Source organism: Sciurus carolinensis, chromosome 9 (assembly GCF_902686445.1).
Source record: "Sciurus carolinensis chromosome 9, mSciCar1.2, whole genome shotgun sequence".
NCBI classification, from domain to species: domain Eukaryota; kingdom Metazoa; phylum Chordata; class Mammalia; order Rodentia; family Sciuridae; genus Sciurus; species Sciurus carolinensis.
This window is the reverse complement of record NC_062221.1, coordinates 15,277,349-15,293,355: the sequence shown is the minus strand read 5'-3', so window position 1 is coordinate 15,293,355 and position 16,007 is coordinate 15,277,349. Positions and strand designations below refer to the sequence as shown.

Sequence of the window (16,007 nt, the reverse complement as noted above, 5' to 3'; positions counted from 1 at the left end):
ATGTCTGTGTCGGTGAGTAGTGTCCACCAGGGGGCGCTGGACGGAGCCTCGGCGCTCAGCAGGGGCGGGGTGGAGCCATCAGATGCAGATTTCGTGCTGAATAATGAAGATTTATGCTTTAGATCACACGCCCCTAAACCCTCGTCCCATTCTAATGAATAACGACTGGATCAAGAGGCAACAGCATCGTTCCCTCAAGATTTAGCGCAAACCCTGTCTCCCCTTTAACCCCTCACCTGCCCAAATTCTCCACTTCCGGTAGCCTGTTGCACATCTATAAAGGTGAATTGACCTGAACTCTTCATAAAGCCTGCTACCTCTTGGCGGGTAATGATTTAGGTATGTTCATTCTCCACTGTGTAAAGTTGAAATTCCTTTTTCCTTTTCTTTTAACTTATGATTTCTCATTACTATCTCACAGGTTAAAAACTGAATATCAATGTCCTATTTCCACAAGAAGGTCATGGATTTTGATGGCCACACAGAACACACAGATGGAAGGATATGCTTGTTCTGTAATAATATTTTTTCATTGTAACCAAAGCATTTTCAAGTTCTAAAATTTGAAGTGATGTTAATCCTATCATGTCATTTCTAAAATGTGGGTTTCTCAGTAGGTCTTGTTACAAACAGGTGCAATTCTTTCTGGGACCTCTTGTGCATGGCAGATTTATAATTTGAAGGTAGTCATACTTTTTCTAAGAAAGAAAGAATCTTTGTTCATAAATGCCTACAGTTGGGAATAATAGAAATGTTGAGAAGTAATAACTACTTCCTAAAAGGAAATATTTCCCCCAAATTAGGATCTTCCCAACTGGGTACACAGGGCACACATGTAATCCAAGCCACTTGGGAGGCTGAGGCAGGAGTCTCCCAGCATGGGAGACTTAGTGAGACTCTGTTTCAAAATAAAATTGAAGGGCTAGGGTCGGGCTCATTGGCGAAGCATCCCTGGGCTCAGTACCCAGTATTCAAAAAAAAAAAAAAAAAGGTCTTCCCCAAATGAGGAAACTTCTGATCACCCTACTTGGGTGAAGATACCGAGCAGCCCTATGAGAAATGGAAAGAGGCGTGATTGATGGGCGTATGATGATGTATCAGATCAGCTGAGTTTTACATGTCGCATATGGTACAGGTATGAAGAGCAGGCACTGGGCACTGAGATGAACTCTCTGTGGAGATCCTGCTGTTTCCAGGGGTGTGACCTGGGCAAGCCAGTTAACCTCACCACACCTCAGTTTCCCCTTATGTAAGAAAAAAGTAAGAATAGCTTCAGTCTCACTCACTGAACTTTGAGTGAGCCGGCAGATGTCAACAGTTTTAGGACAATATCTGGTTCATAATGTGCACTTCAAAATAAATGCTATTAACTGCTCTTGTTACTGTTATTGTTGGTGGTAGGATGGAGTGGTTTGACTTATTTCACTTATGAGGTAAGAGAAATTGAAAAGAAGTTGAAGTAAAAACAAAAATCTTCATTCTACATACAAATATAATAAGTGCTGGCAAGTTCATGGATACTAACTGTGGAGGTGGGCAGCAGGGATAGTGAATTATCTCACTCTCCAGATCTTAGTACCCGGGTAAGAAGACAGGGGCCCTCCCACATTAGCCACGAGCAATAATGGAGTATAAGTGTTGAAAGAATGTCACTGGGCAGGATAAAGAAGGCTAAAGAACAATGAGAGCCAACTCAACACATTATCAGAATTATATATCTAATGCCTGAAAACTCATGAGAAACTGCATCTACTTAAAAAATTATTGTTTAAAGTTTTCCATGCATAAAATCAAGTATGCTTCTTTGGAGGTCTTTTGGCAATGTCTATCTACATGAAAACTATATAGCTTCAGATGCAGTCATTCTAACTTTAAGAAATTTGTTTTACAGATGCACTCTCATATGTGTGAGGAAATATGAGAATATTCAGTGTAGTAATGTTTATTTTACATTGTAAAAATTAAATGTCTTTTAAAGGGTCCTCTAAATAATCACAGAAAATGTATGTGGTGCAATACATAATAATGTAGCCTTTTAAAAAATAATGTGGATATGTGAAGTATCCAAGTAATACTATTTTCAAAATCAGGCTACAGAATAATATATGTGAACGTTTCATATTATAAAATAAATCGAAGCTGGGTGCAGAGGTGATGTCTGTAATCCCAACAACTCAGGAAGCTGAGGTAGGAGGATCCCAGTTCAAGGCCAACCTTAGCAACTTAGAGAGACCCTGTCTCAATATTAAAAAATAAAAAGAACTGGAGACTTAGCTCAGTGGTAAAGCTCTCCTGGGTTTAATCCCAAGTACCAAAATAAATAAATAAATAAGAATTGAAGCCAGGCACAGTGGTACACACTTGTAATACCAGCAACTTGGGAGGTTGAGGTAGGAGAATCCCAAGTTAGAGGCCAGCCTTGGCAACTTGGTGAAACCCTATCTCAAAAAAAAAAAAAAAAAAAAAGGATGAGGGGGTGTAGTAGCTCTGCAAATTATAGTATGACCTAGCTATTCCATGTCTGGTTGTATTTCCAAAAGAATTGAAAGCAAAGTCATAAAGGATGTTTGTATACCATGTTCATGGAGGTGCCCAAAAGGTGGAAGCAATTCCAATGTCCACTGACAAATGAATGGATGAACAAAAGGTGCAGGCCTGCCATGGAATATTATTCAGCCTTTAAAAGGAAGGAGATTCTAATGTGTGCTATAACATAGGTGAGCCTTGAGGACTTTATGCTAAGTTAAATCCAGTCACACAAAAAACAAATGCCATGTTTCTATTTATATACTTAGACTAGTGGAAATCAAAGACAGAAAGTTGAATGGTGGCTGCCAAGAGGTGGAGGGAGAGGAAAATGGAGAGTTGTTCTTTAATGGGTACAAAATTCCAATTTTGCAAAGTGAAAATGTTCTGTTGCATAACTGTGTGAAGATACCTCACCGCAACTGAACTATGCATTAAACTATGGTTACAATGGTAAATTTATGTATATTTTTCCCAGATCAAAAATTCTAATGAATTGGTGTATTATGTGCCTGGTTATACATCTGTAGGAATTTCTGAAGAATCTATTAATAGTACTTGGTGGGGGGGTTTCATCATGTACTCATTTTTACCATTTTAACGTTTTTACCATTTATGAGCTGTCAATTTAAAAGCACTTAAGATAGTTCGACACTTAGATGAGCTCGTTAAGCATCAGTAACAACGCTCTCATTGCTGTGGGACCTGGTGCCACCTGAGCAGAAGCAGCGCCAGGGCTGTGGTTTCCTTGGAGAGCAGGCATGTGGTGGCAGAGACTGGTTGGTGAGGCTGCAGAGATGAGGACATTTTCCTAAGTGCAGGGGGACCTGCAGCCAGAGCAGCGGGGGAGAGCTGTCCAGCTTCAGAGATGTTCAGAGACAGTCCTGAGTGTGTTTGGGTGACAATGCAGACCATCTGCCTGGGGTCCTGGAGAGGAGTCCTGGGGGTGACTCTTGAAGGTAGGTGGACCCATGCTGTGGCAGAGCTGAAGTGACCACCTGGGACATTTAGGTCTTGTCCTGAGGACAGGGTGGAGCCATGGGTCATCTGGAGCAGGAGGGTGCCAGGTCAAATTGGGGCAGAAGCAAGAAGAAGCCAGAGCAGGGGAATGAATTCAGACTCCACACTGGGACAGATAGCTGGTTTATGCTAGAAACTTCTAAAGGAAGGATGAGCATGAGGACAAGAGGAAATGGGAAGGGTCAAAGTGACCACGGGTCAGGCCAGCACAGTTCATCTAGGGAGAATCTCACTCAGGCAGAGAAACGGAAGTCTTACAGGAGAGCTACGTTTCCAAGAAAGGTACCGAGCATCCTTCTTCAACCATTGAGTCTGGACCACAAGCAGATGTGACCAACGTCTGATAGAAAACGCCGGCAGGATCCAGAAGAGAGGCAAGAGCACACGCCGCCAGGTACATCCAAACCCGAAGCTCAAGAAGATTCGAGGGGAGCAGTTTAGACACCTGATCGAATCACTCCTGAAACTCAATTTTCTTAGAAAATGTCATCAGGTTTCTGAAGAAGTCATCATGAGATCTAGGCATGGGTTTCTGTCTCATTTTTCATCTATTCCAAAATACATCTTTTTTAGTCACACTTGAAATTGATCAATGTCATGCAGTTAATGGTTAATATCTTACACTGAATGAAACACAGTTTGGAGGATTTCAAGAATTCTCCAAAAAAGGCAGATTGCTTTGATTGAATGTGTGCTTTCAGCATCGTGTGTGTGAGTGTGTGTGTGTGTGTGTGTGTGGTGTGTTTGTTGTATTGGAGGGATTTTCTGGCCACAGCACCTTCATCTCAGACCAAAAGAGGCTACTGAACTGTAGGAGTCGACCTGACCAAAGAAGACTAGCAGGTGCCCAAGGGTCTTGTGAGAGGGGACATAATTATTTCCAGCAAGGAAACGAGATGCACCCGGGCTCTTGTGAGTGACAGAGTGCAGACTTGCTCAGCTGGCATTCCAGCGGGAGGTACCACATACATTTTGGACGGACGATGACATCTGGCCTTCAGGACGGTTTGGTTGTCCTCGTTTGTGTGGTGCTTGGCTGGAATCCAGGGCCTCATGCGTGCTAGGCAAATGCTCTACCAATGACCCACACCCCCGGTCACAGGAACAGTGTTCTGACTTTGTCTTCATACTTTCAAAACCAGGCCCTTTGGAAAAACGAAGCCAGTTCAATAATCAGCTGTCATTAAGATTGGGTTTGTTTGTTTCCCAGTACAGTAAAGGGATCCAGAGTACACTACTGTAGCATAAGGATATTTTGGAGCCAAGGCATTTGAGAATCAACAGATGCCGGTAAGAGTCGTTTGAACTTTCAACTTTGCTTCTGAACTCTCTTATCTACCCAAAAATAATATTTCCCAGAAGAATTCACTGTCCTCAATCCCTTCCCCAGAAATTTCAAAACCAAGGAAATATTGACATCTTTCTCCGGAGAAAGCACTGGGATTATAAACCACCTGGACATTGTTATAGACCTATCATATCACCCATCTGCTCTCCTAAGGTTGTTTTATCTTTCCATAAGCACTCTTTCTCCCCCTCCCTCTCCCTCATTGCATGGTACATAAACCCCAAATTCTAACTGCCTTTTTGAATTTGTTATTCTGTGAACTTCCAACTACTTCTGTGAACAGAAATCTGTCTTTTCTCTTGCTAATGTGGTTTTTTTTTTTTTTTTTTTTTTTTTTTTTTTTTTTTTTTTGGTTAGTTTAATTCACTGAAAAATACTGAACATTACAGTATAGAAGAAGGCTGGGGAATGAGGTTCAGTGGTAGAGCACTTGTCTAGCCTCTACAAGGCTCTGGGTTCAATCCCCAGTACTGAAGGAAAAAAAAAGTGTAGAAGAAAATTTTTCCACTGGGCACAGAGACTCACACCTATAATCCCAGCGATTTGGGAGACTGAGACAGGAGCATCACGAGTTTGAGGCCAGCCTCAACAAACTTAGCAAGACCCTCTGCAACTTTGCAAGACTGTCTCAAAATAAAAAATAAAAAGGGCTGGGGATATGGCTCCATGCTAAAGCACTCCTGGGTTAAAAAAAAAAGAAAAGAAAAGAAAAGAAGGAAAGAATGAAAGAGGGAAAGAAGGAAAGAAAGGAAGGAAGGAAGGAAGAAAAATGTTTCCTCCCCCAAAAAAGCAAAAATTATTTTAGTCAAGATAAATGTCATGAAGGAATGAGGAAATGTTTACTGGAGGTAAGGATCAAAGAAATACACAACAAGAGCATTTGCTCACACTGAAAAAGGTTTTCCTAAAGGACTAAATATTTTACTTTAAGGAAAATCTCTAAAACAAAAGCCACCTGCAAGCCAGTTGAGCCTGGGTTTTTCTAAGCTGAAGGCTTGGGGTGGATCGGAGCTAGAAGACACCAGGCAGGGTGCTTAGGATCCGAGACAAAGCCCCCTGGGGGTGAAACCTGGGAGATGAATGGCGGAGTCCCTGGGTCGGGGGCCTCTGCTCCTGACCTCTCTGGGCCCCTGTGCTGGCTTCCTGCAGTGAACCCCTGCACAGGGCTTCATTCCTGATCTCTGTCATCTAGAACTGACATGCCATGTGTCCAGACTACTCCCCTCCTTCCCACCTTCCACTCCCATCTTCCCTCCTGCCCTCTGTCCTTGCATTTCACCCAGGGCAGAGGGCCCTTCCTCCAGTGTCACCCTCAGCACCGGCTGGACCATTCATCCTTCTGCCTGTCCCCCATCCCTCTGGGCTTCCTGCCCCCCCCTACCCCCCCCCCCGTTCTCTCCGGCTGGGTGCACTTCATACTGCCCTGGTTGCAGCCTTCCTTCTTTATAAATAAGCTCCCTAACATCTGCAGCCCTCTACAGTCAGACGTGTGGTCGTTGCTCCTGAAACAGATCGTGCGCTCTGTCGGGTTCGTCTGGGTTTGTTCACAGGCATCTTTGCCTGGCTCCTAAGGTCCCCTCCGCCTGGCTGCTATTGCTCTGCTATTGCTCAGGCTGGCTGGCTCTCTTCCCTCTCATTCTGACCTTGAGGGCCTCCAGTTCCACCTCCCTCTTCCCTGAAGCTTCTCTCCACCTCAGTCTTCCCAGATGTGTCCACCCGCCCAGGCTCACCTGCCACTCATTCACACCCAGCCAAATGTCACTGTGCCCACATTTAGTTCCTACACATTTGAGCATTCTTGTCCCCCTTAACAGGTCCCTTGGGTCTGGTCAGCACCCACCCTGTCCAAGCACAAGATTTGGGATCAGGCCCAGTGAGAGGCAGGAGGTTCTGAATCCCAAACCTGACACCCTAAGATGCCATAAGAGTCTCCGTGCCTCAGTTTTCTTATCTTTTAAATGGAGACACTGCTTTCTTTGCTCCAGAAAACAAAATGATGACCCTGAGATATCTAGTTTTAAAGCTTCTACCTTCACATAATAACTGTGTGATCTTTGTTAAGATCATTACCCCACATATAAAAAGAGGATGTTAAACTAGCCCCAATAGGGTCCCTAGGTTTCCAGGATACTTTTAGGGGATAAATGAAGTCAACTCTTCCCGTAACCATATTCATAGCTATTTCCCACTTTCCATCCTCATTCTCTTGAGTATACAGTGGAATTTTCCAGAAAGGATATGTCACAGCTCTAATAATAACTTGTAAAGGGTCTGTTATTTTTAAACAAATTAATGCATTTTATTTTGCTTCTATTTTTTGCAGTACTGGGGATGGAACAGGGCACTTTACCACTGAGTACATCCCAGCCCTTTTTATTTTTTTATTCTTGAGACTAGGTCTCACTATGTTGCTGAGGCTGGCCTCAAATTTGTGAGGGTACTTCCTCAGCCTCACTCGTCGCTGGAATTACAGGTGTGAGCGACCGCGCGGGGCTGAATTAACACATTTTAAACTTTTTGTTTCATTTTGTTAAAAGCAAACATCTGTCTACATCCAGTATCTCCTACATAAACGAAAGCTCTTAAGGTTCTCATAAAGTTTAAATGTAAGGAGTCCTGAGACCAAAAAGCCTGAGAACCACTGAACTCATTTCCCAGATCTTTCAGGTCATTCATTCATCAACAAACAACCCTGGCACTTTTAGATACCGAGCCTGCGGTGGCGACGAGACTTGCAGCCCCCGCGCTGACAAGAGTTGCATTTGGGAGCTAAGAGACGAATTAGCAAGGTAAGAGCGGCAGGTTTAATACCCGCAGGAAGCACGACGCGGGCCGGGCGCCCTGAGGCCTGCTCTGAGGTCACGCTCCAAGGCGCAAGGCGCCGAGTCTCAGCCGGGATCTGCCCGAGGCCTCCGCCCCTTGGCTGCCGAGAGTGGGGAGGCGGGGCCACAGTCCCCGCCCCGGCGCCGGCGCATGGTGACGTCACCGGACCGCGCCAGCCAATCGCCGGCCGCGCCGCTGTGGGCTCCGCCGTGGCCCGCGGCCTGCGGGCGGCGCTATGGCCCGTCGGGCGGCCCCACAGAGCCGCCATAGCCGCCCGCTTCCTTTAACCCAACGTCCTCGCCGCCGGCTCCGCGCCGCCGCCATGGCCGACGTGGAAGACGGCGAGGAACCCTGCGCCTTGTCGTCCCACTCCGGGAGCGCAGGCTCCAAGTCGGGGGGCGACAAAATGTTCTCCCTCAAGAAGTGGAACGCGGTGGCCATGTGGAGCTGGGACGTGGAGTGCGATACGTGCGCCATCTGCAGGGTCCAGGTGATGGGTAAGCGCTGCACGCGAGGCCGGAGCGGCGGGGCGGCCTCCGCGGGCCGAGCGCAGCGCGGGCGGGGAGTGGCGGGGTCGCCCTGCCGGCGCGGGGACGCGGGCCACGCCCAGGCCGCCTGCGCCCCGCGCCGCGGCCGCGGGTCAGCGGGGTGGTCCGCGGCGGCTGGTGCTCCGGGCGGAGGATTCCGACCAGGTAATTGCAGGTGGCAGTGGGTGCGCCCAAGAAAATGAAGCCGGAGGTCTGACGGCAGCAGGAGAACCCACCCGGCGTGCGAGGCCAGCCCCGGCTCCAAAGGCAGACTGCAGGGTCGTGACCGCGGACGCGGGTCGGCGGGGTGCCTTCATGGTCTGGTCACGCACCCGAGTGATGCTGGGGAGTCTTCGTCCACGCACAGAAAGACGCCCTCGGTTCTAGTCGAGAGGCGCAGGAGAGGAGAGCGTGCACGGCCGGGGCCTGTCCGGATTCGCTATTGCTGCCGCTGTTCGGCTGGTTTTTAAATGAGGATTGATTCTAGACGGGGCAGAAAGACCTCGCTTGCTTGAAGTGTGTGTGGGTCAAGGGTATGTGAATTGCATGGGAATTGAGCCCCCTGTTGCCGGGTGCGTGGTGCATACCTGTAATCCCAGCAACTCGGAAGTCTGAGGCAGGAGGATCCCAAGTTCAGGACCGCCTTGGACAATGTAGTGAGACCCTGTCTCAAAATAAATACAAAGGACAGGGATTGTAGCTTAGTGGTAGATTGCCCCAGAGTCCAATCCCCAGTACCAAAACTAAAGCAAAACCAAAAACCCTTTATTCAGAAACAAAACTTCATCTCCATCTACTCTCCTTTCCGTAGTAGGATGTCATTCCTAGAGAAGATATTGTCCTGCTCTGTCATACCTCTGCAGAGACCCCTCTTTTACAAATATGTCTTCTTTTGAATAAAAAGTATTGCACCAAATGAAAGATAGCACATAGCACAACAGCCTCTTTGAGTTTTATATGGTTTCTGTTTTGAATCTCAAGACAGGTGCTTTTTAAATGGATTTAAAATGACTGTGAGACTATCTTCAATAGTGAATGGTGATGTTTCTTGAAGGTGTTTGGAGAAAACTTAGTGGCTTGCCCTGAAAAATAAGAGAATTGGAAAAAAAGAATTCTCCTTGTTGGAGAATGAGACTTGCAACCTACCAGAATCAAGAGATCTCCCAGCTTATGGTTCTCTTATGTCTTTCATTCCTAAGGGCTTGTTTCCAAAATTTACAACATGGGATTCAAATATTTTTATTTTTACTTTTGAAAAACTTTGATTGTGGATATGATCCACTTACTTTGCTTATTAAATTTGTAAAATACCTATTTTATTGCATTCAGTTCAGCCATCCACAAAGGTAGAATGATAATTTCCAGTTTGGGAGGCAATTTTAACTGATGCAGAAGACTTAACCTTTTGTTCTTTTGCAGGACAAGCTTTGCTAAAAATTTTATCCCCTAAATTTCCTTTAGTCTAAACTTCCTTGCATGCTAGGCAAACACACTACCACTGAGCTACATCCCCAGCTCCTAAACTTCCTTTTAATACCTTTCAAGTTTTAAAATAATATCCCTAAAAGGGCATTTTAAAAGGATCTCTGTCTTAGGGAGCTCTTTTCTCCTCAACGGGGGAAATATTGAAAAGTAAGTAGAAATGCATAACCTAAAATATGATTAAGATTTTGCAACAAATGAACTTTACTGGGATACTTAAAATAGGTCAGAGCGTGGGCTATGTATGACTCAGGGTCATCATTAACTTTCTAATTATAGCAGATATTCTGCTTCTGCAAATTAAACAGGAATATTTACAACAACTGTACTTTGGGTTCAGGAAAGTATTCTGGACTAGACCTTTGTATTTTGTTTAGGAGATGTTTGTGGTCACTTGGTGGTCAGATGACAGCAGAAGGAAATTTGTTTTTCTGATTTCCTAGTCCTTAGTCTAGCATGGTTTTAAAAGATGTTAGCTGTTGTCATACACCTTAGAAATGTGCTATTTTGAATATTAGGAACTTCATTAAAAGAATTTTTTCTCTTTTTGAAACTAAGAATTCATGCCAGGCGCAGTGGTACACACCTATAATCCCAGCAGCTCAGCATTGGTAAAAATGTAGAAAAAAAATGTTCTTGTTTTCCATTGGCATGATTGTTAATTAGGATGATCTTTCTGGAAGACAGCCAGGTAATATGTATCATTTTACAGAATGCAGACTTTGTATGTTTAAGTAGCAATTGGAAATAAGTTGTGATTAGTAATAAAGCCTGCACTAAATGTCAGTATATCCATACAGAGCTGGGAACAGTGCACACGCCTGTAATCCCAGTAGCTCAGGAGACTGAGGCAGGAGGATCGAGAGTTCAAAGCCAGCCTCAGCAAAAGCAAGGCACTAAGCAACTCAGTGAGACCCTGTCTCTAAATAAAATACAAAATAGGGCTGGGGATGTGACTCAGTGGCCGAGTGCCCCTGAGTTCAGTCCCCATACCCAAAAAAAAAGAAAAAGATAAAAGAATTCCTATAGATTTGGGTCAACTTTTTAGTGAATCTAAAATCTATAAGCATATTTCTAGATTGTGCAATAAGAACCCCCACATTCCCATATCCTTAATAGTTGGAATTTATCTAAATGGTGTCTTACACTTCTCACTCCTAAGATTTGCTTGTCATACCTTTCTGGTATGGATAGTACTCTTGTCCTAGGGTTGCAACCCCCTCCCGGGAGCAGATGGCACAGCAGTGAGTGAGTGCTGATAGGAAAGGGGAATAGGTGTGTCCGCACAGCCAGTTGTGACCCTTCATGACTGTGTTCACCTTGACACTTCATGGAGCCATTTGGAGCCTTGTTTTCCTGATTTACTAAAGAGACACTGGGATCACCAATCCTAATATTCTTAGAATTCAGTGGTTACGCAGAACTCGGGCCTGGTACTGGTGGTGGGGTGGCATGTCTTCCCTAGGCTCTTGTGCCTGTCCACCGCCCCATTAGTTTGTGAGCTCCTTAAGACACAGCCTTGTTCTTTTTCCTGTCCCCAGTGCATAAGTCCTTGCTCAGAGTAGATGCTCAGTAATTAGAGAATTGAAGAGCTCCTCAGGAGGCAGTGGTTGTTTTTCATCCACACTGGAGAGGCCAGGGCGCTGGTGTTTTTTTAAGGGTAAGAGCATGTGGAGAGGAGCAGACAGATGTCTGAGCATAAACTAGCAGAAGAAGAAAAGCAGGCTTCAGCTCCACTGTTTCTATTTTTACAGAATTATTTTTCTCTATTTATGCCGTAAACTGGTTTTTTTTTTTTTTTTTCCTGTTGATTTGAACTTCCTTTTACCCAACTTTGACTCCTCTTCCAGCTAGTGAATGAGTCCATTTCATTGATCTCTAAATTATTCTGTAGTACCTTCTTCGTCACGCTAATAGTACTACAGATAGGTTTTGAAAACTTCAGTATACCCTTTAGGTTCCCATTCCTAGTATTTACTCCTAAATAATTTATTAAGATACTTTGCCATCTGTAAAGGGAACTTTCTAGAAAGAACATGGTGCTTAAGGGCACCTCGTATTTATTTATTTATTTGGGCTGTAAAGCTCTTGCAGGTGGGTCTCATCTTCTCATATATAAATAACCTCATGGAATGATACCTTTTTTACAGGAGAGACAATTGGGGCTCATTGAGGTTCCTAATTGGTCCAGGGCAACAGAACTAGTAAATGTCGCCGAGGTGGGACGCTAGTCTAGCTCTGCCTGGCTGCCAAACCTGGCTTTCCCTCCTCTGCCTCAGTCCTCTAAACCAGTCTTGTTTGGGTGACCACGGTTCTGACCTGTTGGAAACATACAAAATCGTTTCTTTTAAAGGAACTTAAAAGTATCTTAGGGAAGAAAGTAAAGAATTACTTTTTATGAATTGCTGAGGGAAAACTCAAGTGTCAATTAGTATGGATGACTCAAGAAAATTTGTCTGTGAAAGAAGTTTTAATTTTGTAGGTTATATATTCATACAGTTAAAAATTTAAGAAGATATATGCTGAAAACTCCTTCCCATTAAATTATCCACCCCCCTAAACTTTATTATTGTTTTTTGGGGTATCCATCTAATGCATTTATAAGGAAATACCAATATACAGGCATGGCTTGTTGAAAATGCTGTCTTAAAAATAAACTTCCCCTCATGCTGATCATGTGAGCTTACAGTAATTTGTACTATAGTGGCTTGTGGCATATTTTTCTCTAATGATTTTCTTTAGTGGTGCTGTCAAGACATCTTTTCATCAGAGCTTGTAAATATAGTCCTTAACCCTTGGAAATTGCTCCTAGTCATAAGTTAATTAGTAGATTGCCTTGTACTTTATTCCTCTTTAAATAGTTATATTCAGATGAGAACTGAGTATGATTCTTTATCTTCATCTCTAACTGTTAGGGCTTTTATTTGATTTTTAAGTATCTGGGTTTTAAAAATTACATTCTGAGCATCAGAATGAGAATTGCTATTTGTTTACTTTTAGATGCCTGTCTTAGATGTCAAGCTGAAAACAAACAAGAGGATTGTGTTGTATGTTGTCATTTCTTTTTCTTGCTTTTTCAACTAAGGGTTTTTTCTCAGTGGGATGTGTGAATTTGCTATTAAGATTGACTTTATCAGTATACAAAAATAAACTGTAAAGCAGTGATCCATTATTAATATAAAATGTGTTGGTTCTTAAAAGGCCTTAAGGGAATGAATTATAAATCCTATATTGCTCTAATTAAGAATTGATTATATAATTTCCAATATGGTCATAGTAAACACTTTGGTAATCAAACAAATTTCCTTTTAATAGAACTACTAAGTGAGGAGTTTGTGAAATACCATTTGAATTTTGACTAAGTCAGTTTTGGTTCTCATAGGCATTTCTGTTTTCAATTCTCTTATGATATAGTAATTAACTTTTTAACTCAGGTAGGTAGTTAGAATCATTAGGCACTAGGGGTGGAAGGTTTTATGGTGCAGTTGTTTACCATCCTAGTAGATCTTGCTGTCAAGTCAGGTTTATTTGTGTGTGTTTTGTTTTTAGAATGTAGTTTGTATGTTAAAATGTATTAAATTATCTTTACAGCCTTAGACTACAAAGTTGTCTTAGGCTAAAAATTTTAAGCAATTCAAAGGTTTTGATGTCCTGGTTCTTGGGGTGATCATTTATAAATTGCTTTTTTAAATGTTTATAGAGTTTCTTGGAATAGACTTTGTGCTTTGTTGGCATGGCTTACCTACAGCTTCTTAATAGTAGTGGTTAATGCAGTTTTGATCAAGTCCTATTTCTTCCTTCTGAAAAGCTTAGAAGGCTTTTCCCTCTGCTTCCCACCCTCTCAGACAGTTTTCATAAGAAGTATTTTTTTTCTCTCTTATTTCTGTTTCTTTCATTTAACCTTATAGTGTTGTCTTATAACTCAATGGGTCAAGCAAGGGACAGATGAAGCCCTCGTTTGAGATTGCATTATTTCAGACTGTGAGTGTGTCCCTTAGTTTAAAATTTTTCTTTTATGCTGTTTGTTCAAAAAATATCAATTAGAAATTGTTCAGGCTGGCCTCTCTGATCACAGAGAGACCGCTCTCCAGCCAAGCCACTTGGATTCATTGTCATGTGAGGAGCTACGCAGCTCCTGGATGACCTAACAGTTCATCGCTTCTAGAAAACAACTCAGTAGATGGATGGCCGATAGTGCTTAGAAGAGTCTCTCCGCCTTACAGTGGCCACCTATGATCAGAAAACTCTTAAAACTCATTCAGCTTTGGTAAATGAAAACCAGGAGGACATTTTTCAGTAAAGCCCAGAAGATCTCTAAGGTCAGTGCATGGCTAAGAAGGCCTGGTATCTAAGGAAGATTCAAGTCCTTAATCTCCTGACTTGAAGAACAGATCATGTGGAGCTATTTAGGAACTGGTGGTCGTCACAGCACTCACAGATTCTCAGACAGGGATGGAAGGTTTCCCAGATACAGTGACTTATTTCTTAAATGTCATTTACACCTGTATATCTATATATTTTTATAGATAGAAAAAATACTTTGACCAATCATCTTTATTCAGGATTATGAACCATGACTTTGATTCATAATATAAAATAAGCTATAATTTTTAGTTTAGTAATTCAAATTGAAATGTGTCATGTCGTCTGTTCTTTTTTTTTTCTTCCAGTGGTCTGGGGAGAGTGTAATCATTCCTTCCACAACTGCTGCATGTCCCTGTGGGTGAAACAGAACAATCGCTGCCCTCTCTGCCAACAGGACTGGGTGGTCCAAAGAATCGGCAAGTGAGAGTGGTGGAAGGCTTTCTTGGTGCGGTTGTTCACAGCCCTGGGAGATCTTGCTGTCAAGTGCCCAGCAGAGGTTAGAACACTCCAGGGAACTAATTCTTCAGATAGGAGTCGCCGGATCTGTGGTTCTTTGGGACTCATCAAAGGCATGGTTTAGCATTTTGACAGTTTTAATTTTCAAAATTCTCTACAATTAAGAAGATAATTTATTAAAGATGGTCTTTCCTACCTCTGTGGTATGTGTCACACACGCTGCTTAAAAGTGCTAAAAAGGAGAGAATTCCAGGTGGAATGAAATTTATAATTTACCTATCTACATACAAGGGACTGTGGAAACAATTCCATTCACAGGAGGGCTTTTTGCATGCTTCTGGTTGATCAGTTAAAAAGAGAGAGAATGTTACAGTAACAAATAAAGTGCAGTTTAAAACCAACTCTTATCCTCAATTTGTTGCTAATATTTTTATGGGAAGCAGGGACAATTCATGACATCTTTATTTGATATAATGATAATTTTGATTTTGGACCAGTGAACAGGGTAAATAAAATCTAACTTTCAGGCATATGAAATTTTTTTTTTTTTTGGCATATGGAATTTCGATTGCCTTTTTTTTTTTTTTTTTTTTTTTTTTTTTTTGTGGGGCTGGGGATTGAACCCAGGGCCTTGTGCTTACGAGGCAAGCACTCTACCAACTGAGCTATCTCCCCAGCCCTCGAATTGCCTTTGAAATTATTCTCTTATTTTTGACTCATCAAGAAAACCAAAATCTGTACTTATCTCACAGTTAAATCATTGAGTTTAAATACAGAGCTATTTTCTAGTTCAGTCAGATTATGTTGTTATTGTATGTTTTAGGCAAAATACTAATGAGAAGGAACTGTTTACCAGTGTAGCATTGGATTAAAAAGTTAATCACACAGTGTTTTAATAAATATTTATTCTGTTTACTTTGAGTTGTTGCAATTTTGTGTATAGCCGTAAACTTAATAAACTTACTTAGTTAAGTAATTTGGAAAAAAATTCATGCACTCTCTTTTATTTGACAGTAAAACTTAAAGTATACTACCCAGAGTCACAAGTTCAAGAAAATACTTAAATTTTATCAAACTCGCATTCAGGGGAGGTTTTGTTTTTGTTTTTGTTTTTGTTTTTGTTTTTGTTTGTTGTTGTTTCATTTTGTTTTTGGGTACAAGGAATTGAACTCGGGACACTCAACCACTGAGCCACATCCCCAGCCCTATTTTGTATTTTGTTTAGAGACAGGATCTCACTGAGTTGCTTAGTGTCTCGCTTTTGCTGAGACTGACTTTGAACTCAGGATCCTCTTTTCTTAGCCTCCTGAGCCACTGGGATTACAGGCATTCACTACCACATCCAGTTCAGGGGAGATTCTTGGTCACAAACTGTGGGCCACAAGATCATTTTGAATTCTTTTCTAATAAAGACTACTGATGGGGACTTAAAAAACAAAATAAAAAAAAACTTAAAATCT

The 16,007-nt window shown here is 42.4% G+C and overlaps 1 protein-coding gene across 8 annotated transcripts; it reads left to right on the top strand.

Annotated features, from left to right (window-relative positions):
* The first annotated feature begins 7,913 nt into the window (after positions 1–7,913).
* Positions 7,914–15,147, top strand: Rnf7 (ring finger protein 7). Of its 8 annotated transcripts, none has more exons than XR_007110315.1 (5): positions 7,914–8,207; positions 12,727–12,773; positions 13,634–13,707; positions 13,802–14,045; positions 14,397–15,147. XR_007110315.1 is itself a non-coding variant. In XM_047565348.1 (4 exons), the coding sequence occupies exons 1-3, from the start codon at positions 7,953–7,955 to the stop codon at positions 13,686–13,688; spliced, it is 357 nt and encodes a 118-aa protein (XP_047421304.1). In that variant the 5' UTR covers positions 7,914–7,952; the 3' UTR covers positions 13,689–13,707; positions 14,397–15,147. The 8 variants fall into 8 exon arrangements, 4 of the variants coding, with proteins under 4 accessions (XP_047421304.1, XP_047421303.1, XP_047421305.1 ...); XR_007110314.1 differs by having other exon boundaries at positions 13,782–14,045; XR_007110316.1 differs by having other exon boundaries at positions 7,917–8,214.
* Positions 15,148–16,007: the final 860 nt, after the last annotated feature.